The 25,340-nt window shown below is 46.2% G+C and overlaps 1 protein-coding gene across 1 annotated transcript in view; it reads right to left on the bottom strand.

The window, feature by feature from the left end:
- The window catches only part of C8B (complement C8 beta chain), a 313,544-nt gene that overhangs the window by 26,065 nt on the left and 262,139 nt on the right, over nt 1-25,340 (bottom strand). The window contains exon 10 of the mRNA XM_086952797.1: nt 24,222-24,375. Coding sequence (XP_086808923.1) covers nt 24,222-24,375 — 154 coding nt within the window. The remainder of the gene's footprint in view (nt 1-24,221; nt 24,376-25,340) is intronic.

Here is a 25,340-nt window from a genome sequence, read left to right on the forward strand (position 1 = left end):
GGTCTTAAAGTAATTGCTGTCTTATGGTGTGATAGGTTCTTTCAAAGAAATGTCTTTTATTACTAATCTTTAATTCCTTCCGTTAAGGTTTTATTGCAGAATTTGTGTAAATATATCAATTGCTCGATTTGTGCTTCGACCATGTATGTAATATTGTATGAATTATGTCCTTTTATGTACCACACTCCCAATAAAAATATAAAAAAAAAAAAGAGTATCTTAGAGTGGAGGGGCGTTGAGTGTAATGGTGTAGAGTGGAGTGCCTTATCGCAAAGTGGAGTGTTGTGTTGTAGAGTGGAGTGGCGTGGCGTGGCATACTATAGAGTGCAGTGGCATGGAGTGTCATACAGTGGAGTCCAGTGGCATGGCGTAGAGTGGAATGACATGTCATACAGTAGACAGACCCCCCAGGATATTGCGGCATGGATTAACAAATTTAGCGGCACAAATATGGAAATTTAGTGGCACAAATATGGAAATTTAGCGGCAATTTTGCGGCACTTTATGTTAGTCATAATCATTCATTTTCAGCCTGAAATCAATGGAAACTATTTAGCAGAGTATTCTACTTTGAATTAGGCATGTTTAAAGTGTCTGTAGCTCTGCAGAAGCACAGCTCCAGTCCTAACCTCATAGGAGAGAGCTCCCTGGGATGTTCTAGTGCCCATGAATGCACCCCTGCCGGGGCACCGCTTCCTCCTGGATCCCCGAGGCAGGACACCTCTTCCTCAGGCTCCCTAGGAATCAGGATCGTAGTGACTGATCCCAATAAGTGAGAGAGACTGCAAAGTGAGGTCATCTCCTGCTTACTTGGTCCAGTCCTCTAAAATGTAATTTTTTAAGTAAACCTCTGAGTGGAGTCTGGTTTCCATGGCTTCATCCAAAGTAGTCTAGGACCAGCTATTGAAGACCCGACCGATGCTGCGGCTGCCCACAAGCTTTTATTTTCTTCTTTACCTTTTTGTCTCCTATTTTTCTTTTTTTCCCTGCTCCCATAAATGTTACTTGTACGCACGGTGCCACTATCCTGTGGTGCAGGAGGTATTTGTTGTAGATAAATTGTTAAAGATTTTAGATGATGTTTGCTATTCCACTTTAGTAAGCAAAATACACGACTAATTGTAATTGTGTGTTTGCCCAATTTTCAACTTTTGTAATGAATTTAAGTAAACAAGCAATGAATCTTTCCTTCTTCAGGTAGGTTTGCAAATGTTTCTCTTTTTAACACGAAATTGTGAGCCCTAAAGAAGAAGCCCAGCTTTCTTCATCCGACAAAGCTTTGCACACCTTGCTAAGATTCTCTGGAGTCGAACAGCACAGACACGACAAAAAGTGATGAGCAGAACTGTGCCACAGCACATTTCCTTGCTTGGACAGAAACTGATGTGGGCACAGCACAGACCAATTTGTGTGCATCGTGGCACAGACAATAGCTGCTTGCTCCAGAGGGTATGACGAAAGATGGAAGATGGCCTGAACCTTAATCTCAGGCCATCGGGAAAACATGTCCAGACAGACTAGCACATACCTGTCCTGAGATTTCAACTTGACAGGGACTAAGATGTCAATCGCAATGTCAGACCATGGACCACTAGATTGTTCCCTTGTTACCATAGGTTGTGTCCTGCACTTCAAAACTCTGTCACTGCACAAGCATTCCGTACAATATCAAACCACTCTTTTGATCTGCCTGTCTATGCTGGGCAACCAATAGGCCTCCCTGATTCTTTCTTTTGTTTTGGCAATGCCCATGTAACTGACATGAGCAATCCTCACTAATTTGTCTCTGAGACTACAAGGAGGAACCAATTTGCTTCCCCTCATGAGAAGCCCATCAACAACCTCCAGCTCCTCCCTGACTTGCCAATATGCTTTGATGTCTTCCTCACAATCTTTCTTCTTAAACCATTTCCCCAGAACATTCTTCATCACCTGTTGTAACACTGATCATTAGCTCAACAGTCTCCATTCTTTCTCCAGAATCAAACCTTCACTGATCAAACAAATATTGACCTCCTCCTCAAATTCTTCACCTCCATACCAGTTTATTTCCTCGCCGACTTCAGCCTCCCTGCAACGTAATCTGGAAAGGCAATCTACCAAAATATTACTAGAGCCAGGTGAGTAAGAGACTACAAACTCAAATTCCTACAAAGCCAAACCCCATTTTCCTATACGATGTGACACAAAATCAATATCTTTCTTGATAAAAACCTCTTTTAAAGGCTTGTGATCAGTCAACACTTCAAACTTCTTACCCACAGAATTTATCTTAACTTGCGTACTGCCCAAAAAACACCCAGGGCCTCCTTTTCCCCAACTGAAAAATTACATTCAGCCCCTCTTAATGGCCTGAAGATAAATAATATGGGGGTTGATGTAGGTAAATAGGATTTACCGATTCTAAAATACCGAATTTTACCGATTCGATATTTTAGAATTGGTTAATCCTATGTAGGTAATAATTCGGTAAAAATGACTGAATCGTTAAGATTTGGTAATTACCGAATCATTATTTACCGATCCAGTAATTGCCATTCATTCCTATGGGCCTGGCGGCCCATAGAAATGAATGTCAATTACTGAATCGGTATACATCCTTCCTTGAAGGCCGCCGCCAGACGGTCTGAGTTTCCCAGAGCTCTACCGAGATGCCGCCATTGGGAGTTGGGGTTCCACAGGGATCTGTGTTGAGCCCCACGTTGTTTAACATCTTTATGTCCCCTTTGGCGGCCTTGGTGGAAGCATATGGGGCCCAGATCATCTCTTACGCCGACGACACGCAACTCCTCTTCACATGCGGGAAAGACCAGGAGTTTGATGGAGGGAGAATTCGGGACTGTCTTACATTGGTCTTTGACTGGTTCCAACGGAACAGTCTAAGGGCCAACTCGAGCAAGTCCGAGGTTCTGTTTTTTGGTTGCGGTGTCGATCCGGAGTGGCAGCATTGGTGGCCGTCCGACATGAGCCCTCCTGCACAGTCTTCCTTGGTGGCTAAAAACCTGGGTGTCAAGCTGGACAACCAGCTATCGCTGCGAACACACATTCTGGGTCTGGCTGGCACCTGTTATGGAATTTTGAAAATGCTCCGTAAATTCCTGCCCCTGCTGTCTGAGGAGCACAGGCGTATTACTGTGCAGGCTCTCGTCGGTTCGAGGCTTGATTATGCTAATGCCCTCTTCCTTGGCCTCCCTGATTACCTAGTTCAGCGCCTACAGGTGGTACAGAACTCTGCCGCCCGGGCTATCTTTGGCCTGCGTAGACGAGCCCGAGCTTCCGGGCTGCTTCAGGCGCTACATTGGCTGCCTGTCCAGAAGCGGATCCAGTTTAAATCCCTGACTCTGATGCACAAAGCCCTGTTTGGATCAGGGGCTGGATACCTGCGGCGGAGACTAACCTTCTATCGACCAGTCCGCTCCTTGCGCTCGGAATCCCTTTACAAAGCGGTGGTCCCTCGGGTGAGGAAGGCCCGCACGGGAGGGCGCTCTTTCAGCTGCAAAGCCCCACAGCTGTGGAACTCGCTTCCTCTTTCGCTGCGCAGCACTGTCAATTTGTTCCAGTTCAGGAAGAGCCTGAAGACCTGGCTTTTTAATCTTTAGGCTGTTCTTATTGCTTCAGTTTCAGTTCTTTTTCTCATTCTTTTGCTGTGTTGTGTTATTTTTATTCTGAGATGCAGGTGGAAAGCGCCGGGACACTCTTTTCGAGTAGCCGTGCGCTATAAAAGAACGCTGTAACATAACATAACATAACGCTGGTGTGCACATGTGGCAAACAAACATGCTCTAAGGGCATGTATGTCTGTCACATGGCTCAGGTGTAAATGCACAGATTTGCATTTACACAGGAATTCCTTATTTACCACCAACCAATAGTTGGTGGTAAATAACGAATCCTTAAAGCACAAAAGCACTCTTTAAAGTGCTTCCTACATCTCATTTACCGATTCGGTAAATACCGAATCGGTAAATGATGATTCGGTAAATACCGAATCAGTAAATACTGATTCGTTATTTACCGAATCGGTAAATATACCACCTACATAGGAAAAGCCTATTACCGGTCGGTAACGGCCGATTTCGGCCGTTACCGACTGGTAATAGCCTACCTACATCTGGTCCATGGGCTTGTCAATACCATCTGCTTTTTGTAGCAGAACAGCTCCTACCCCTTTTGAGCTGGCATCTATCATGACATAAGAAAACCTCAATGGATCAAAACTTCCATGATTGGGACCTCCCTCCCTCTCAAACTAAGGACGGAATCCGATCACTCCCGTTTCAGGAAATTACTGAAAACTCACCTCTTCCCCTGATCCCCTTCCCCTTTCTCCTTGGCACTCCACCCTCTCTGCTGTCTCGGTTTTAGCGCTGGGATGCTTCCGGGTTACTATGCGCTCTATAAAACCCACATTCATTCATTCATTCACCTTCAGACAGATATTTCTTGATGCACAGAAACTCCTTCTCACAACCTTCACATTACACAAATTCACACCCTTTCCTGAGCAATGCCCTCATGCAGGAGGTCATTTCAGAAAAATGAGGCACAAAGTTATTATAAAATTCAGCAACGCCCAAAACCTTTACAAGCTCTTCCTTGTTTTTGGGAGTCAAAAGCTTGCAAATGGAGCTTACTAATGAGTGGTTGGGCCAAATTCCAGATGCAGACACTAGATGTCCCAAATACTCAATTTCATCGACATCACACTTACATTTGTCTGATCTAAGTGCGAGGCCAGCCTCTAATAATTTCTTTAACACTGATGTCACCCTCTTGTCATGCTCTTCAAGATCGACCCCAACAATCAAAACATCACCCTGATAGACCTTGACTCCTTCGATTCCCTGCAAAATACCCTCCATTGCTCTATGAAAGATGCCACAGTAATAAGTCCGAAAGGCATCCCCAAAAATATGTGCAAAACAGTGTGTTGAAAGCTGCTAGATCTTGAGATAGTGGATGGGGTTTGACTTGATAATAGGCCAAAGATAAGTCTACTGAAGAAAAATGGTTCATACCTCCAAGAGAGCAAAACATCTCATTTATGTTGCTGTTAGACCTGGCACCATTGTCTCCCTTCCATTTTTGCTGTTGCCTCATGTGTTTTTGCTGGTGCTAGATGCTTTGGGCACTGTGCCACTGCTGTCCAGTGCCACAGTGCAAGTTCTCCCTATTGTAAATTAATGTATTAATTAGTGATTCCATGATTGGTCGGTTTGGTTTACCTGTCAGACCCTAGTACAGTGCAACAGGACTGCCCAGGGCTTGTAAACCAAATGCTGCTGGTGGGCTTGCAGCACTGGTTGTGCCACCCACAGAAGTAGCCTTGTAAAATGTGTCTAAGGTCTGCCATTGCAGAGCCTATGTGCAGTCTGGTACTGCAATGTTGACTGAGCATGTGCACCCACTTGCCAGTCCCTAAACCTTCCCTTTTCTTCATGTCAGACACCCCTATAGTAGGCCCAAGGGCAGGGTGCATTGTAAGTATAAGGTAGGACATGCACTGGTGTGTGTGGCATGTTCTAATAGTGAATTACAGCCATTTTCGTTTTTCACTATTGCAAGGCTACTTGTTCTCTATAGGCCAGAATGGGCAGTTAGATTATTACATCTTATAATCCTAACTGACTCAGGGAACATGGTAGAAATTCGAGTTTAGTATGCCTGGACTCAGAATGATAAAATGCATCTTTTAGTGAAGTTGATTTTAACATTCTGTGTTTGAAAATACAACTTTTAGAACATAGGTATTTTCTTGTCTAACTAACCAAGCCTGCCTCTGCTAGGTTGTGTATTCCTTGTCTGGAGTTTTTGCGTGACAGGGCTGGGGGATTCCAGGAGACAGAATGAGTCAGCCCAGTGGTGAATAGAGAGATCTGCATCTAGCTATGAGGGAGGAGTTGCACCTGGGACCTGAATAGTGCTGTGCCTACCCTCCACAATGCTGTCTCCACCTCCTGGGGTGGAGCTGATGTCTCTGCCCTGCACAGTGAAAGAAGAGAAGGAATCATGTCAACAAAATGGTCCAGGGCTGTGCTTTCCCTCCATAATGCTGGCTCCACCTCCTGTGGGGCGTCTGATGTTTCTGCTCTGCACTGTGAAAGGAAAGAAGGAGTTATGTAAACAGAATGCTCCAGAACTGGTTTGGACTGGGCAAAGTCCCCTCTGCCCTAAGAGGACAAAGGATTTTAAGGTATAAATATTGGGACCCTGATCTCAAGAAATTAGATCACTTGTGGACAAACAAGAAGAAACCTTTGCTGAGGAGAGGAACCAGAAGAAACTGAGGAGAGACTATCCCTAAGCTGACGTGCTGCTTGGGGGATTGGCCTGCAGTGGTTCCCTGACTGCCAAAGAGAGGAGAAAGGGACCTTGTGTACTTTCATCACCTTGTAAGGATCTCCAAGGGCTTGGAACAGAGCTTGCCTCCTGCTGAAGTCTCAGGGACAACAGACTTCAACCCCCAGCTCCTCAGAGTTCTATTGGAAGTGCCTGCTGCTGTTTTGGGTCGTCTGAGGGACCCCATGTCGTAAGGAGCTGGAAGCGGGACTCAAGAGGAAGAAGTGTGTCGCCATGGTTGCTGCTGCCGTCGCATTGTGGATGTCGCCGCTGTAGCTGTCGTACTGCAACGCATCGAGAGAAGCATCTAGCAACAAAGAGGAAGCGGGTCGCCGTCGCTGCTGCTGCCGTTGCATCTTGGATGTCACTGCTGTAGCTGTCTTATTGCACCGCATCGAGAGAAGCGTCTCCCAACGAAGAGGAAGCGTGTCGCCATTGCTGCTGCTGCTGTCGCATCTTGGATGTTGTCGCTGTAGCTGTCGTATTGCACTGCATCAAGAAAAGTGTCTCGCATCCACGGAGAAGCATACCCCCGTCAGATCTGCTGCCGTCGCATCTTGAATGTCGCCGCTGTTGTTGTCGCATTGTGTGGAAGCATCTTGCAACGTCGGAGAAGAGTGTCGCAGCCGAAGCTGTTGTCGTCGCATCGCGGAACAAGGGTGTCACCCCCAAACCTAACATTTGGGAAGCGTATAGTGGTCAACCACCACCGCTTTGTTGAGCCTTTCTCAAGTCAATACCAAGTCTAGCCTCCCCATCGGCCTTCCAAGCCATAACAGCCTGAGAGCCCCACTCTGTGGCTTCCTTTTCTTGAATTATACTGTTCTCCAAGAGTTTATCAAATTCAGCTCTCATGCTCTCCTTTACTAGTAGAGGTACACCTCTCACCTTTGCCACCTTGGGGATGACATTCGACTTAAGCTTAATTTTTAAATTTTACTGAGTTTTATATAGCGCAAACTTGACCCAGATCGGGTATCAGAGCGCTTTACATAGCACCAGTTGCGTTACTTGAGGACGCATTCCTTTTTTTTTGTTAGGCATGGGGGGATTATGTGATTTGCCCAGAATCACAGGATGTTCAGTGTCGTTGCCGAGACTCGAACCTAGTTCGCCAGATTAGAGGACGGCTGCCCTAGCCTTTAGGCCAACTCTTCTCCCCTAATACAGTGCACATAGGTCCTGAGACACACCAGTTTGTTTTAACACATCTGGAAATTCCCTGATCCAATCTTCACTCCTTTTTTACACCGGCAGACATATGGAAAAAAGGAAAGTTTGGTATGACAGATGGAATTTCTTTCAAACGCACTGAGGGATTTTCAACAGGATCCGAATATACATGCAGGTCCCTTTGAAGAAACCAACTGATCAGAGAGTCTCCCTTCATTGAAACACATATTTTTGCAGGAATAATCCTCCCTTTTAATAAAATTATACCCCAGAATTAACCCAAAAGATCAATAGTCTAACCACCATACCCTTTCGGCTTAATATCTGGTTTCAATAAAACCACCTTCCCCAACAAGTGTTGCTCATAAAAAGTTTTTGGGATGAGAGTAGTCAGTCAGTCAGGCAAACCACTTTTATTCGATTATTTAAAATCATAAAAAGACACAGGTACAAACAGTTCATATCAAATCTACAATAAACAATACACATTAAAAACTATAAAATCCTATAAATTAATTTTGTTGCGAGGGAACAGATCATAAAATTACACATTAAAACTCAGTTTATAAAATACAATCAGACACGAATATTCGAAGGACATAAACTCTTAGTCTTGATCCGCACAGCAGCCACTAAAAATCTTGCAACATGAAATATATCACGGGCACTACTCAGCACCTGTAAATAAATGAGGGCAGGCCTGACCTGTATGAATCCCGCCTCCCTCAAAATAGGCAACAAGAATTTTTTACGGATATCTGAGTAATGCTCACAAAACATAATAAAATGTAAAGTGTCTTGTGCAGAGAAGTTATCACACTTACATGGGGTAGAATTTTCTGTTTTCCCCCATGTTGGGAAAAAACCCAATGTTAAGTGGATTAAATTAAAACGAAATCTGATCAGGAGGTGCCGATGAAATGGCCTCATTACTAATTTTAGATAAGGCTCAAGTGTAGGAGAGGTAACTAGTATATAGTTTGCTTTTACAAGGGTTTTTTTCAGTTCCTGCTCCTTCCTTTCCAATGCCAGCATTTTTAGAAGACTAATTTTAGTCCATCCCACATCCTCTTGCTTGATACAATCCGGGGAAGAATAAAGCTCAGGGTGCCCTAATCTTTTTTTTTTTTTTTTTGTGTCCTCATATTCGCCCTTGGTGACCATATAGTAACGAAAAAAATAGAGGAGATGACGGAAACACTGACCCAGATTTACTGGGGGGGGATTTTAATGATTCCTACCGGAGTACCCCGCAGTGCAAGGCATCTGCCACTTAATCATCACATGGTACCAACAAGGCTAGCATACTGCTGTGTACAACCCATTTCGTAGCCGAAGTCGCCCATGTAGGGTATGTATAGCAAAAGGGGGCCAAATAATACGACCCTTCCAAGCAGCATAATCATAGGACATGGGGGAAAAAAAACCAAAAAAAAAACAAAACATGATATTCTGATCCATGATTACCAGTTCAAAAGTAGCCATTATTAGAGTATTATTAGGGTGCCCTAATCTTATAAACATTGTTTTAATGTAGGCCAGCCAAGGAATCTTACAGGCTCTATCCAAGGCTATACAATCCTCTAGGATCAAGTGATTCAACGAAGTTTCCTGGTTAAGCCAGGTCTTTAGCCAACAAGTCAAAGGGGCAATTTTCAGTAGGTCTGTAACGTACCCCAGCCCCAGTTCAGTATGAATCGTAAAAGTCTGCATAGACTGTGGGACAGATAAAAGAGATCTTAAAAATGTATTTTCCACCACCTGAATCCTATCTTGCGGTGTATAGCACCAAATTGCGGAGCCATATGTGGCAATTGCTAAACATTTGGATTTATATACTTTTAAAATTGCCTCCATTGGTCTTAGACCCAGACGTTTTGCAAAACTCATCAGAGCCGAGGTGGATCTAGCTACCGCATTACTTTTGAACTTCTGCTGGGGGGCCCACTTTCCTCTTTCGTCGAAGAGGACCCCTAAATATATAAAAATGGGGACCCTCTTGAGCTCAGCACCACAGCAAAAGAAGGATTTCATTTTCTGTTTCCTGGTTTGCTCCCCTACAATCATGACGGGAGATTAGTTTATATTTATTTTCAGGTCCAATGACGTCATAAAGTTACCAAAGGAGTCCAAGAGTTTTTGCCATGGTAATATTAGCTCCAGAATCAAAAAGCATGTCCACAGACGCATCATTGACCAACACTTCTTCAGAAGGCTCTCTACCAGAATGTTCCTCAATCTGGAGGATATTAAGTTCCTCCGCTACTTCCTCATACACCTCCATCTCTCTGACTTTCTTCACTTCTTTATCAGATTTGCAGCACCTGGAAAAGTGACCCTTCTTTCCACATTCACTGCAAGTGGCTTTCCACCCTAGACACTCTTTAGCATTTGCTATCTGTCCCAAATTTCCACACCTAAAACTTTTCTCATGAATATTCTTGGTACTGGAATATTTGAGTTTTGTGCTGATGTAAGGCTTCTCTTAGACGGTTTGTTCTCCAACATCTTGCCCACACCCACAACATTTTTTGCTACAGATACATCCTTGCATATTGTATGGACACAGGCTTTCAAGTGTTCATGCATTTTCACCACCGTAACATCTTCTTGCAATAAAGGGTTGTCTTTCTGTCATAAATCACTAGCTTTGTCAAGGGTGCAACCCAAAATCAATTGATCTCTTAAGCATTCTTCCACAGACACCTGATAGTTGCATGTGGAAGCCAACTTCCTTAACACAGTGATATAGTGCTCTACAGACTCCTTCTGTCTCTTCATTCTCCTCCCAAAATGATATCTTTCAAGAACTGTACTAATTTTGGGAAGACAATGCAAATCCATTTCATTCAGGCTAGCATAATCACTGTTGGGGAGATTGAGAAGATGCTGAAAGACCTCCTGGCCTTATGAACCCAAACAATACATAAATAAGATGTTTTTCTTTCTGCATTAAGAGAAGTGCCCGATACTCTAACATAATGTGTGAAACCTTTCCCTCTAACATAATGTGCGAAAACTTTCTTTCACCTCTGCCAAGGTATAGGAGGGTCACCACGGGGAGAAAGAAAAAACCAGAGGAGTTGTAACATTGTGCATGACTCCCAGAACTCACAATAAAACCCAGAAACGACCCAGTAATAGTTAATGAGACAACAAACTGATCTGAGAAACAATGGATTTGAGATAATCGCACCACCAGGAATTGAGATAAAAACGCACTTGTTCACTTCCCAGTATGTTGCATATATAGTATTGGACGTCTCTGAAGAAATCGGCTATGTACTTTACAGAATAATTAAACTGAAGCTCTTAAATAGCATGTGAACATGATGCACTCTATGAGATAATGCATTAATGCGCCTCTGCAACTTTAGGTACGCAAAGACTCACCGTGAATAGGCTGTAAGCATCAACATGAAGTCCTGCGCAGTGACAGTTCCACCAAAGTGTTCAACTATGAATAAGCTGTGCACATTAGCATAGTCATCAACAAAGATGACTATAACAGCCCTTGGGTGTGTGAAGACCTCACCATGAATCAGCTGTGCATATCAGTGTGAAGTCCAGAGCCCTGACATGCATCCTCCTCAATGTACGCTCCCTACACAGACACGCCATGGAGATCTGGGACCTGCTCGACACCCTCTCGCCCAATGTCGCCGTCCTCACCAAAATCTGGACGAACGCCACCTCCGGCCCTGACATCACCACCGCCATCCCCGACAAATACAAGATCCAGAGAAGGGACTGCCTCCACTGCCCAGGAGGAGGACTCGCCATCGCACACGAGACCTCCCTTCGACTCTCCACCTCCATCACGAGCGACCCCCATTCCAATACAGACCACCTCCACTCTCAGATCCAGACCAACCCTAGGACCACGCTAGGGGGCACTCTCGACAACCGCAACGACCCAGACACTATCACCCTTATTAACAACCTCTCCAACCTCGAAATGAAGCACCTTGTCACCACCCTCACGCACAGAGCTGGACACACCCTCAATCCCATCTTCGCAGGAAGGACAAACATCCTTTTCAGCCATACCACGCAGCCCCCTAGACGGACCACCACTGCGTACACTTCACCTTCAACACATCCACCAGACACAACCCCCCCCACGCCTGCCTAAAAAATAACTGGAGCAAGATCACAGAGGAGCACATCAATACCACCCTCCTCCTAGACCCACCCTGCGCCACGTCCGACGCCAACACCGCAGCTCGGGAACTGCACTGCTGGTTCACCAGCTGCACTGACAAGCTCGCACCTCTCCACCAGCCCGGCAAACAACGCCCCCTGAAAGCAGCTTGGTTCACCACCGATCTCGAAGCAGCTAGGCACTCTTGAAGATGCCTAGAGAAAAACTGTCAAAACTGGAAAACCACAGAAGACATGAACAGCTACCGGAACACCCTCAGGGAATACTACCAGCGGTTAAGAGACACCAAGCGGACTTTCATCAGGAACAAGATCCACACCAACGCAACCAACGCTAGAGAACTCTTCAACATCATACAGCAATTCACCAAACCCCCTAGCAAAGCCACAGGACATCACATAATCCCTGGAACTCTGAAAACAAGCTCAGCTCTTACGCTCCACCACCACCGACAAAGGGCCGATCATCACCACCTGGAGTCCCGCCACCGTCGTACACACCACCGTGACCATGAGCAACACCCACTCAGGAGCCCTCCCGGACCCCTTCTCACCGCACATTTACCACATGGCCGCCGCTACCATTGCACCCGAATTAGGATGCACCATCAACGCCTATCAAATCCGTCATCTTCCCCGACGACTGGAAGCGGGCGGAGGTCAAACCTCTCCTCAAGAAGCCCACGGCTGCCCTGACAGACCTGAAAAACTACCAGCCCATCTCTTTCCTCCCCTTCACTGGCAAAGTCACAGAGAGACTAGTAAACACCCAGATGACCACCTTTATCGAAGAAAATTCCATCCTAGACACGTCCCATTCCGGATTGCGCAGCAACCACAGCACTGAGACGGCCCTCCTCACTGCCACAGATGACATCAGCATGCTTCTATACCAGGGGCACACCGCACACTTCATCCTACTCCACCTCTCCGCAGCTTTTGACACCGTCTCTAATTGCACCCTCGCAGCCAGACTCCACGACGCAGGGATATGAGGAACCGCCCTTTCCTGGATTCAATCCTTCCTCTCCGGCAGAACCCAGAGGATCAGACTCCCTCCTTTCCTCTACGAACCCACACAGATCAACTGTGGAGTTCCCCAAGGATAATCACTCAGCCCCATGCTCTTCAACATCTACATGGCCCCCCTCACTGCCATTGTCAGACAACACGGGCTCTGCATAGTCTCTTACGCCAATGACACCCAGCTCATCTGCTCCCTCACAAAGAACCCCGAAGACACCAGACTCAGTTTCCAGGATGGAATCAGAGACGTGGCTGCCAGGATGAAAAGCAGCTGCCTGAACCTCAACTCAGAGAAGACCGAGATCCTCATCCTTGGACACTCCACCTCTGCCTGGGACAACACTTGGTGGCCCTCCGCCCTCAGGAGTCTACCAACCTGACAGCCCACGCACGGAACCTCACATCATCCTCAACTCCTCCCTCACCATGACCCACCAGATTAACTCCCTCGCCTCCACCTGCTTCAACTGCATTTAGACCCTCTGCAAGACCTTCAAATGGATACCCCCAGAATGCAGAAAAAACGTCACTCATGCACTCATTACCAGTAGTTTGGACTATAGCAACACCCTCTATGCCGGAATCAACAGAAATCTCCTACACAGGCTACAGACCATCCAGAACACCACAGCCAGACTCATCCTCGGATCCCCACGGCACAAACACATGACCCAACACCTGCGTACCCTCCACTTGCTTGCCTTCAAGAATAGAGTCACCTTCAAACTGCTCACCCACGCCTACAAATCCCTCCACAACATTGGACCCAAATACCTCAACGAGAGTCTCCTTACACATACCCAAAGGGAACTTCACTCCGCAGACCTCACCCTCACAGAGATCCCCTGCATCCAGAGAGCCAGAGCAGGAGGAAGAGCTTTCTCCTACGTTGCAGCTCCCAGTGAACATCAGACACTCCACCATCCTCCACACTTTCAGGAAGAACCTCAAGACCTGGTTTTTTGACTGAACCGGAGCTGCACCCCCTCCCCCCAGCGCCTTGAGACCCTCACGAGTGAGTAGCGTGCTTTATAAACCTTCTGATTGATTGATTGATTGAAGTCCTGGTGTGCAGTGACAGTTCCAAAAATATGTTAGTTAATGAATGAGCTGTGCCCGTCAGCGCCAAAGTTGTGTGTAACTGGCCTTCACAGTGCTCCACATGGCACAATCCAAGATGGCCACTGTACATTCTTTGTGTGTACAAGAGTCTTCAGCGTCCTCAGAGATGGAATGCTCAGGCTGTTCACTATTGTCTGAGTGACAGAGATAACTGGCGTTTCAGAATGCCAGGACTCACACTGCCTGTGATGACATGAAATTGTGTAGGCTTGTGCACGCTGTCTTTCTTCTGGCACTGCCTCCGCTAACGCCGGACCCACAATGTCCCAAAACAGGGTGAAAGTGCCAGATATATCGAAAAGAGGAGATTGCTTAAGGTTGAAAGCTACAGACGAGTCATCCTGTGGGCAATAGTTTGTCTTCCGTTCACTGGTAGGGAGACAGTGTTGAGGTCTCTGCTTCACTACTCCAACTATGGGGTGTTCTCCATCATATCCTCATTACCAAAATGTGGAGGTAAGCCCTTTGTTACAAGTAAAAGATTCTTCATCCAAGTTGATGGTGAACAGGAATTTATTAGAAGCAACAGATAAAGAGACCTCATCCACCAGAAAGCCAGGTCCCAATGCCTTTCACAACACTCTTAATTCCAACCCCGCAACCACCCACATTCTGATGACCTACATCATCTCGTATGAACCAGGGTTGATTAAAGGAGTGCAAAGGGTCAGAGTGGAGTTGTGTAGTTTGGAGTGGCGTGTTGTACAGTAAAGTGGCCTGCCATAAAGTGCACTGGCATGTTGTAGAGTGGATTCGTGTGCCATAGAATGGAGTGGCATGGAGTGTTGTGGAGTGGAGTGGAGTAGAGAGGAGCATTGTAGAGTGGAGTTGCATGTCATACTATGGAGTGGCATTTCATAGAGTGGAGTGACATGCTGTAGAGTTGAGGGTCAAAGAGTGGCATAAAGTGGGGGGGTATAGAGTGTAGTAAGGTGGAGTGGCATGTCACAGAGTAGAGTGGAGTGGCATGTCATAAAGTGAAGTGGCATGGAGCGTCATAGAGTGGAGTAGAGTGCCAGAAAGTGTCATAATGTGGAGTGCCATGTCATAGAATGGAGTGGTGTGGAATAGAGTGGTGTGGCATAGAGTGGGATGTATGACGGTACAACACGTACTGTTACAACGCGTCCCTTTACGACGCAGTTTTAACAACATAAGTCGTTACAACGACTTGCGTTGGGGGGCGCTGATAGTGAATAGTTTAATTTACTATTCCAACACCATTCCCCGTGGATAGTAGGGAAGGTGTTGGATAGTAGATTAAACTATCCCCTATCCTCGAGCGCCCTCCAGCGAAAGTCGTTGTAACAACTTTCGTTGTTAAAGCTGCGTTGTAACGTGGACTGGCATGTCATGTCGTAGAGTGGAGTGGAGAGGAGTGGTGTAGAGTGTAGTGTCGTAGAGTGGAGCGGAGTGGCTTAAAGTGAAGTGGTGTACCTTAGATGAGAGTGTAATGGCAAGTCACACAGTGGCATGTGTAGAGTGTGTTAGAGTGGAAGGGTGCAAAGTCAAGTGGTGTAGAGTGGAGTGGCATGTTATAAAGTGGAGTGGCCAGTCATAGAGTGGAGTGGTGTGTGATAGACTGGAGTGGCATATCATAGAGTGGAGAAACATGTTGTAGAGTAGATTGGAGTAGCATAAAGTGGAGTAGCATTTCAGAGAATAGAGTGGCGTGTTGTAGAGTGGAGTATTGTAGAGTAGCATAGAGTGGAGGGGGATAGAGTGTAGTAGAGTGTTGTAGAATGGCGTGCCATGTCGTAGAGTGAAGTGGAGTGGTGCGACATAGAGTGGCATGTCGCAGAGTGTCTTTGAATGGAGGGGCATAGAGTGGACTGACGTTGACTGGATTGGCATGTCGTAAAGTGGAGTGGCGTGTTATAGAGTGAAGTGGAGTGCCATACAGTGGAGTGGCATGGAGTGTGGAGGAGTGGAGTGGTGTCGAGTGGAGTGCTGTGCTGTAGAGGGGAGTGATGTGTCATAGAGTAGAGTGGAATGACATATTGTAGAGTGGATTATAGAGGGACTTAGAGTGTAGGAGGGTGGAGTGGCATGTCACAGAGTAGAGTGGAGTGGACTGGCATGTCATAGAGTGGCATGCCATAGAGTGTCTTACAGTGGAGAGGCATAGACTGGAATGGTGTAGAGTAGATTGACATGTCACAGAGTAGCGTGGTGTGTTGTAGAGTGGAGTGGCGTCTCATATAGTGTAGTGTCATGGAGTGTCATAGATTGGAGTGCCGTAAAGTGGAGTGGCATGTTGTAGAGTGGAGGTGTAGAAAGTGGATTGTAGTAGAGTTCAGTGGCATGTCGTATGGTGGAGTAGCTTGCCATACAGTAGAGTGGAGTGTCATACAGTGGAGTGGTGTTGTAGAAAAGAGTGGAATGGTGTGTCACACAGTGGCATGTTGTACATTAAAGTGGCTTGTCATAGAGTAGAGTGGAGTGTCAAAAAGTGGAGTAGAATGGAGTTTCATGTTGCAGAGTGGAGTGCAAGCCATATAGTGGAGTGGCTTGGAATGCAGTGGTGTAGAGTGGAGTGCTGTGTTACAGAGGGGAGCATAATGACATAGAATAGAATGGAATGGCATGCTGTACAGTGGAGTGTCGAAGAGTGTCATAGAGTGAATTAGCGTGTCATCGTGTGGAATGGCGTGGAGTGTCATAGAGTGGAGTGGAATGTTGTAGAATGGAGTCACGTATTGTACAGTGGAGTGGCATGTCATAGAGTTGAGTGATGTGCCATAGAGTGGAGTGGCATGTCATAGAGTGAAGTGGCATGTCGTAGATTACATTGGAGTAGCATAGAGTGGACTGGATTGTTGTAGAATTGAGTGACTTGTCATATGGTGGAGTAGCATGTCAGTTAATGGAGTGACGCGTTGCAGTGTGGAGTGTCCCTGGGTAGTGTAAAGTGGAGGGGCTTAGATTGTAGTAGAGAGTTGTAGAATGGAGTGGCATGTTGTATAGTGGAGTGGAGTGGTTCTTCATAGAGTGGCATGGAGTGTCATAAAGTGGAGTGACATGCTCCGGAATGGAGGTGTGTAGAGTGGAGTGTTGTAGAGAGGAGTGGCATGTCGTAGAGTAGAGTAGTGTTCGATACAGTAGCGAGGAGTGGCCTACAGTGGAGTGGTGTGCTATTGAATAAAGTGGAATGGTTTGTCACACAGTAGCATGTCGTAGAATTTGTGTTGTAGAGTGGAGTGTCAAAGAATGAAGTTGTGTGTTTTATAGTGGATTGGTGTGTCATATGGTGGAGTGTCGTGTTGTAGAGTGCAATGTCAAAGAGTGGAGTAGAGTGGAGGGTCATAGAATGTAGTAGAGTGTTGGAGAATGGTGGCATGTTGTAGAGTGGAGTGAAGTGACATATAGTGGAATGGTAAGGAGCGTCATATATTGGAATAGAGTGGCGTGCCATGTCATAGAGGAGAGTGCCATGGCTTAGAGTAGAGTAGAGTGGTGTGATATAGAGTGGCATGTTGAAGAGTGTCATAGAGAGAAGCAGCATGTCAGTGTGGAGTGGCGTGGAGTGTCGTAGAATGGAGTCAAGTGTTGTAGAATGGAGTGGTGTGTCGTACAATGGAGTGGCATGTCATAGAGTGGAGTGCTGTGTTGGAGAGTGGAGTGTCGAAGAGTTGGTTACAGTGGATGGGCATGGAGTGTAATAGAGTATTGTAGAATTTGAGTGGAGTGCCATAGAGTACAGTGGAGTGGTGAGTCATATATTAGCATGTTGTAGAGTGTCTTAGAATGGGGGCGTAGAGTGGAGTGGCATAGAGTGGATTGGCATATCATAGAGTGGAATGGCATGTTGTTGCGTAGAGTGGAGTGGCATGTTATACAATGCTGTGGTGTGGAGGGGAGTGGAGGGGAGTGGAGTCAAGAATACAGGCATGTCGTAGAGTGTTGTAGGTCAGAGTAGAGTGGCATAGAGTGTAGTGACAGTGAGTGGAGTAGAGTGTGTATTGTGGAGTAGAATTGATTGTACAGGCATGCTTTAGTGTGACTTAAAGTGGAGAGACGTAGAGTGGAATGTAGAATGGGCGGAATGGGTGGAATGGGTGGAATGGGTGGAATGGGCGCCCCCAACTGCGTCCAAGCCGCTCCTGGACGCACCCATGGACCGTTCTCCTGCTTCTCCTGCAAATTTAGCGGCACCGACAACATCTCCGCTACGACCACACCACAGATTCCCGACCCCAACCACCTACAATGCATCCTTCTCAACACCCGCTCGGTCCACAGACACGCCATCGAACTTTGGAATCTACTAGACACCATCTCTCCTGACGTCGCCTTCCTAACGGAAACATGGATGAACGCTTCCTCCGCCCCTGACATCGCCATCGCTATCCCAGATGACTATAAGATCACACGCAAGGACCGCACCGACCACACAGGAGGAGGAATCGCTATCGTCCATAAGAAATCCATCCGCATCTCTACCAGCTCCGACGCCAACCTCGCTAACTCCGAACACCTTCACTTCCAGATCCACCTCGACCCCAAGACCACACTCAGAGGCACCCTCCTCTACAGACCACCAGGACCCCGCGCAAAATTCAGTGAAGACATCACGGACTTCATCACCCCACACGCGCTCCCCTCCAAAGACTACATCCTTCTGGGAGACCTCAACTTCCACCTTGAAAAGATCAACGACCGCAACACCGCCACCCTCTTAGACAACCTCGCCAACCTCGGACTTAAACAACTGGTCACTTCCCCCACCCACATCGCAGGTCACACACTCGACCCCATCTTCACCTCCAGCAACCATGTCTCCTTCAGCCACACTACGGATCTCCTCTGGACTGACCACAGCTGCGTTCACTTCACCTACAACAAGCCGAAACCCATCATCCACCTCCAACCAACTCTACAAAGAAACTGGAACAAAATCACCACGGATCAGATCTCCACATCGCTCCTTCGAACCTCCCCAGCCCTCTCTTCTAACGCCAACGAAGCTGCCTCCAACCTCACCCTTTGGTTATCCAACACCGCCGACACCTTAGCACCACTGAAAAAACGTCAACACAAACTCGGCAACAAGAAGGCCTCATGGTTCAACGATGATCTCAAGAAGTCCAAGAAACTGTGCCGCTCCCTTGAAAAGGCCTGGAAAAAAGACCCATCCACCAGCACCAAGGACGCCTTCAAAAGCGCCACCCGTACTCACCACCAACTGATCCGAAAAGCCAAGAAAACAGCATTCAAGGATCGACTTGACAACAACGCCCACAACAGCAAGGAACTTTTCAACATCGTCAAGGAATTCTCCAACCCCTCGGCCAACTCCAACGACATCACCCCCTCTCAAACCCTCTGCGACTCCCTAGCCTCTTTTTTCCACAACAAGATTGCTGACATCCACAACAGCTTTGACAACCAACCCGGAAGCCAACCCACCCTACCATCTGCTGACCATCTTCCCCCCGTAAACACCCTTAACGCCTGGAACCCAATCTCCACTGAGGACACCATCCGCCTGATGAATTCCATCCACTCCGGATCCCCCACAGACCCATGCCCTCACCACATCTTCAACAAAGCAGACTCCGTCATAGCACCGCACCTCCGAGACGTCATCAACTGCTCCTTCAACTCCGCTACCTTCCCAGAAGACTGGAAACACGCTGAACTCACCGCCCTTCTGAAAAAACCAACAGCAGACCCCACCGAACTCAAAAACTACCGCCCCATCTCGCTTCTTCCATTCCCGGCCAAAGTCATCGAGAAAGCCGTCAACAACCAGCTCGCCGCCTTCCTCGAAGCCAACAAATCACTCGACCCCTCACAATCTGGCTTCCGAGCCAAACACAGCACTGAGACCGCCCTCATCGCAGCAACAGACGACATTCGAACTCTACTGGACAATGGAGACACAGTCGCCCTCATCCTCCTCGACCTCTCCGCAGCCTTCGACACAGTCTGCCACAGCACCCTTTTACAACGCCTCAGAAACATCGGAATCCAAGGAAAAGCACTGGAATGGATCACCTCGTTCCTCACCGGAAGAACCCAGAGAGTCCGCCTCCCACCACTCAAGTCCGAGGCCTCTGAAATCATTTGCGGCGTACCTCAAGGATCCTCACTCAGTCCCACCCTCTTCAACGTATACATGAGCCCCCTCGCGGCCATCGCCCGCCAACACAACCTCAACATCATCTCTTACGCGGACGACACTCAACTGATCCTCTCTCTCACCAAGGACCCCAGCACCGCCAAAACTAACCTACACGAAGGAATGAAAGAAGTCGCCGAATGGATGAAACAAAGCCGTCTGAAACTGAACTCAGACAAAACAGAAGTCCTCATCTTAGGTACATCCCCCTCTGCATGGGACGACTCCTGGTGGCCAGAAGCCCTCGGAAAAGCACCCATCCCGACAGACCACGCACGGAACCTTGGCGTCATCCTGGATTCTTCACTCTCAATGAACAGACAAGTCAACGCCGTATCATCTTCCTGCTTTAACATTCTTCGCATGCTCAGAAAAACATTTCGCTGGATCCCCTCCGAAACAAGGAAAACAGTCACCCACGCTCTAGTCACCAGCCGACTGGACTACGGAAACACCCTCTACGCAGGTACCACCGCTAAACTCCAGAAGAAACTACAACGAATCCAAAACGCCTCAGCCAGGCTCATATTAGACATCCCACGCAACAAACACATCTCTGGTCACCTTAAAGACCTCCACTGGCTACCCGTCAATAAGAGGATCACTTTCCGACTGCTAACCCACGCACACAAATCACTCTACGACATCGGACCAGATTGCCTCAACTCTCGACTGTCCTTCTACACCCCCTCCCGCCAACTTCGCTCTTCCAGCCAAGCCTTCGCCACTGTACCTCGCATCAACAAGACCACCATGGGAGGCAGATCCTTTTCATACCTGGCTGCCAAAACATGGAACTCACTCCCCGCTTACCTTCGCCTCACCCAGAATCACCTAGCGTTCAGAAAGCAGCTTAAAACGTGGATATTTGACAAATAATCCTCCTCCCCTTCCTAAGCGCCTTGAAACCCTCTGGGTATGTAGTGCGCTATACAAATTTTATGACTTGACTTGACTTGACATGTTGTAGAGTGGAGTAACGTGTTGTAGAGTGGAGTGGCATGCATATATTGGAGTAGCATAGAGTGGAATGTTGTGCCATAGAGGGGGTCACTGTGTCATAGAGTAGAGTGGAGTGGCATGTTGTAGAGTGGATTGTTGAAGTGTGGCAAAGAGTGGAGGGGCATAGAATGTTGTAGGGTGCAGCGGAATGTCAAAGAGTAGAGTGGAGAGGAATTGTATATAATAGAGTTTCTTAGAGTGTAGGGGTGTAGAGTGGAGTGGTGTAGAGTAGATTGGCAAGTCATAGAGTGGAGTGGAGTTCTGTAGATTGGAGTGGCTTTTTATATAGTGGAGTGGCACAGCGTGTCAGAGAGGAGAGGAGTAGAGATAGAGTGGCATGTCACAGAGTGGAGTGGCAGGTCAGAGTGGAGTCGCGTGTTGTACAGTGGAGTGGTGTACAGTGTAGTACCATATAGTGAAGTTTCCTAGAGTGGAGAAGCCTGTCATGCAGTAGAGTGGAGTGTCATACAGTGGAGTGGAGTGTCATATAGTGGCGTGTCATAGCATATCAAATAGTGGCGTGTCATCTTAGAGTGAAGGGGCACAGAGTGAACGTAGAGTGGAGTGACATGCTGAAGGGTGGAGTGGCATGTTGCAGAGTTGAGTCGCATCTCATAGAGTGGAGTGGTGTGGAACGCTGTAGAGTGGAGTGGTGTGTTGTAGAACTGAGTGGTGTATCATACAGTGGAGGAGAGTGTCATAGAGTGGAGTGTTGTGTTGTAGAGTGGAGTGTCAAGGAGTTGCGTAGAGTGGAGGTGCATGGAGTGTAGCAGAATGTTATTGAATAGAGTGGCATGTAATAGAGTGGAGTTGTGTGTCATAGAGTGGCGTGTCGCAGAGTGTCTTAGAAAGGAGGAGCAGAGTGGAGTGATGTAGAGTGGATTGGTATGTCATAGAGTTGATTGGCATGTTGTATAGTGAAGTGGTGTGTCAGAATAGTGGAGTGGCATGGAGTGTCATATAGGGGAGTGAAGTGGAGTGTCATAGAGTGGAGTGTCAATTGTAGAGGGGAGTGCTGTGCCATAGAGTAGAGTGGCATGTTGTACCGTCAAGTGGAGTGGCGTGCTATATAAAGGTATGGAGTGGAGTGGAGAGGCATGTCACAGAGTATTGTAGAGCAGAGTAGTAGGCCATATAGTGGTGTAGAGTATTATAGAGTGGAGTGGCATAGAGTGGATAGGCATGATGTAGAGTGGAGTGGGGTGTTATAAACTGACATGTCGTAAAGTGTCTAGAGTGGAAAGGCGTGAGGTAGAGCTGTGTAGTATAGAGTACAGTGGTGCAGAATGGAGAGGCGTGTTGTAGAATGAAGTGGCATATTGTGGTATGGAGTGGCATGTAATGGATTGTCATAGAGTGGAGTGGTATGTCATAGAGTGGAGTGGCATATCGTAGAGTAGAATGGACTGGCGTGTCATATAGGGACATTTCGTAGAGTGTCTTAGAGTGGAAGGGTGTAGAGTCGAGTATTGTAGAGAAGAGTGTCATGTAAGTGGATTAGCCTGTATTGGAGAAGTGTGTTACAGAGTGGAGTGGCGTGTCATAGAGTGGAGTTGCATAATGACTTTAAGAGTCATGGAGAGGAGTGAAGTGCCATAGAGTGGAATGGTATGATCACAGTGTAGTAGCATTTCATGGAGTGCAGTGACATGTTGTAGAGTGGAGTGGTGTGGTGTGTCATATAGTGGAGTGCAGTGGCATAGAGTGAAGAGGCATAGAGTGGAGTAGAATGTTGTAAAGTGGGGTGGCATGTCACAGAGTGGTTTGTTATAGAGTGGCATAGAGTAGATTGGTATGTTATGGAGTGACACAGAGTAGATTGGTATGTCATGTAGTAGGGTGTCACAGAATGGAGTGGTGTGTCGTAGAGTGGAGTGCCATGTCATATTGCGGAGTGGCGTTGTGTGTTGTAGAGTGGAGCAGAGTGGTGCGGAGTGAGGGAAGTGGAATGGTGTGTCATAGATTTTAGTGGTGTGTCATAGAGTATGGTGGAGTGGCTTGTTATACAGTGGCATGCCACTGAATGGAGTGAAGTGGCATGTTGTAGAGTGGAGGGGCATAGAGTGGAGTACAGATTTGTAGAGTGGAGTGGCGTAAAGTGGAGTGGTGTGTTTTAGAGTGGAGTGGTGTATCATAGACTGGCATGTCGTACTGTGTCTTAGAGTGGAGGGGCATAGAGTGTAGTGGCATGGAGTGCATGTATTAGAGTGGAGTGTCATAAAGTGGAGTTACGTTTTGTGGAGTGAAGTGATGTGTAGCATCGCAAAGTGGAGTAGCATGTTGTAGAGTGGAGTGCCATGTGATAGAGTGGAGTGGCATGCCATAGAGTGTGTTTTGCAGTATACACCTTTTTTTAGAGATTTCAATAGATATAACTGTACTTTCTAGATACTTTTGTGAAAGTACTGCAGTACATCATGAACTTTAAATAAAATATTTAAGCCAATAAAAATACAGAGTATGCTAAACTGCCTCATGCATGCCTGCACATTATTAAAAGACTTATAATCTATATTTCACACAAACACACTGAACAAATACAAAGTGTTGTCTAAACAATTTTGAGTTACGCACTGCAAAGGTACTGCAATATACTGCAGCCCAATATATCACTAAGCTTTTGTCCCTTATAACTTAAAAGTACTGAACAAATTCATATCAATTAACGAAAAATATCCTTTCCACAGCTTAAACTATATTCCTGACAAATTCATGTAAATCCATTCAGCCATTTTGCTGCTACATCTGTCTAAAAAGTCTACGGAAAATGCATTGGCAGAAAACTTTGCTTTGAAATACCCCTTTTTTCGAATCACCACAAAACTTTGCATCATCAGCCAATGTAGAAAAAAGAATAGGCCTGCAAAGTGTTGTTGGGATTCAGCAAAGGGTGACAAAGTTAATAGCAAGCAAAAATCTGAGGAATTCCTATCTCTCAGACTCCTAACTATAACTACAGAGTGGTGGTGATTTGACTACTCAATTACTAAATTGTTCTCTTCCCACAAAAACACATAATTACACGTAGAGAGACACTTGTTTCAATTCTTTGGCTAAAAATTGTTTTTTTACAGACATATGAGTGGTCAAGGCTCTGCGTGCGAAGTAAGACTGACATCCAAATTTCAGGATCTGTGATTTGATACATTTAGCTAGTATAGATGTCCCCAGTTCAAATTTTCAGTGTATTATTTATGCAGATTAAATTGGTTTGTAACACAATGTATGAGAATGGCATTAAAGCAAGAAATGTAACAAAGAAACAACTCACCTTTCAGAAATGCCAAACCATTATTACGGCACGAGGCACACCGGCAGGAACTCATCTCAATCTCATATTCAGTAAGGGCACGCCTCATGTTAGTTTTGAGTGTAAGTGCACCTGTAAAGTCATTCGCTGTCACCAGTTCATAGAGAGGTTCTGCCTAAAATATATCCAAACAGTTATTTTCACATTTTAATGAACCTGTATCAAGGCAGATGGTTAGCAGAGGACAGAGTAAAGATTGAGCTCATTTATAGTTTATTAAATCATTTTTGAAGTATAATGTTTACATGAGTTATGAATTACATATTAAAGTAGACATTATTCATTCCTGGCTTGAAGACTTTATATATGTAGTCTAAGATCATCATTTAAGATGAGAACATTGACCTCGTTATCATCAATGTTAACTTTGTGGGTAGGATTCTCTGGTACCCTGGCTGTTGTAAACAGATTTTCTATCCAGGATCACAAGACGTGAAACAAATAATTCAATTCAATTCATTGTCTGTTTTTGCTACACATGCCGTTAACCAATCTTTTAACTATGCTTACAAGTTGTAAAATAATTGCTAATCTCTCTTTAGCATGGAATTATGAGAACACTATAATTCTAGTGAAAAGGCATGACCAGAGGGTATAAATAGTTAAGAAGACTACTGTATTTTCAAAGTACTTCTCACTCAGAATAACTGTGTAGGAATTCTACCTAGATACCTGTTTAAAATTCCAAAGACCATATTGTAATACAGGCAACAAGCCAGGTTTACTAAGAAAAATGTCTCTATTCCTAAAACTGACTCTAAGTATATTTTATCATACTACATAAATCAGGCCAGCCTCGTGGTTAGCTGCATAAACAGTGGATTGTGTCACTTATCCTTGAAATATCACAAATTAGAGTAGCCACATATACTCAAGGGTGGTAGATTGGTGGAAAAAATCCTAAGGTTGATTTTTGGTTGTGCATTAAGGAGTAATAGATGTATGTCAGTACAACGCGACCTTTTAGATCGCAGTACTTGACATCGCGGGCATTACAACGGAAGTCGTTACAACGACTTGCGTTGGAGGGCGCGGATTTTGGAATATTATAATTTTATATTCCAACACCAGTCCACGTAA

The sequence above is a fragment of the Lissotriton vulgaris genome, chromosome 1_1 (assembly GCF_964263255.1).
Source record: "Lissotriton vulgaris chromosome 1_1, aLisVul1.2, whole genome shotgun sequence".
NCBI classification, from domain to species: domain Eukaryota; kingdom Metazoa; phylum Chordata; class Amphibia; order Caudata; family Salamandridae; genus Lissotriton; species Lissotriton vulgaris.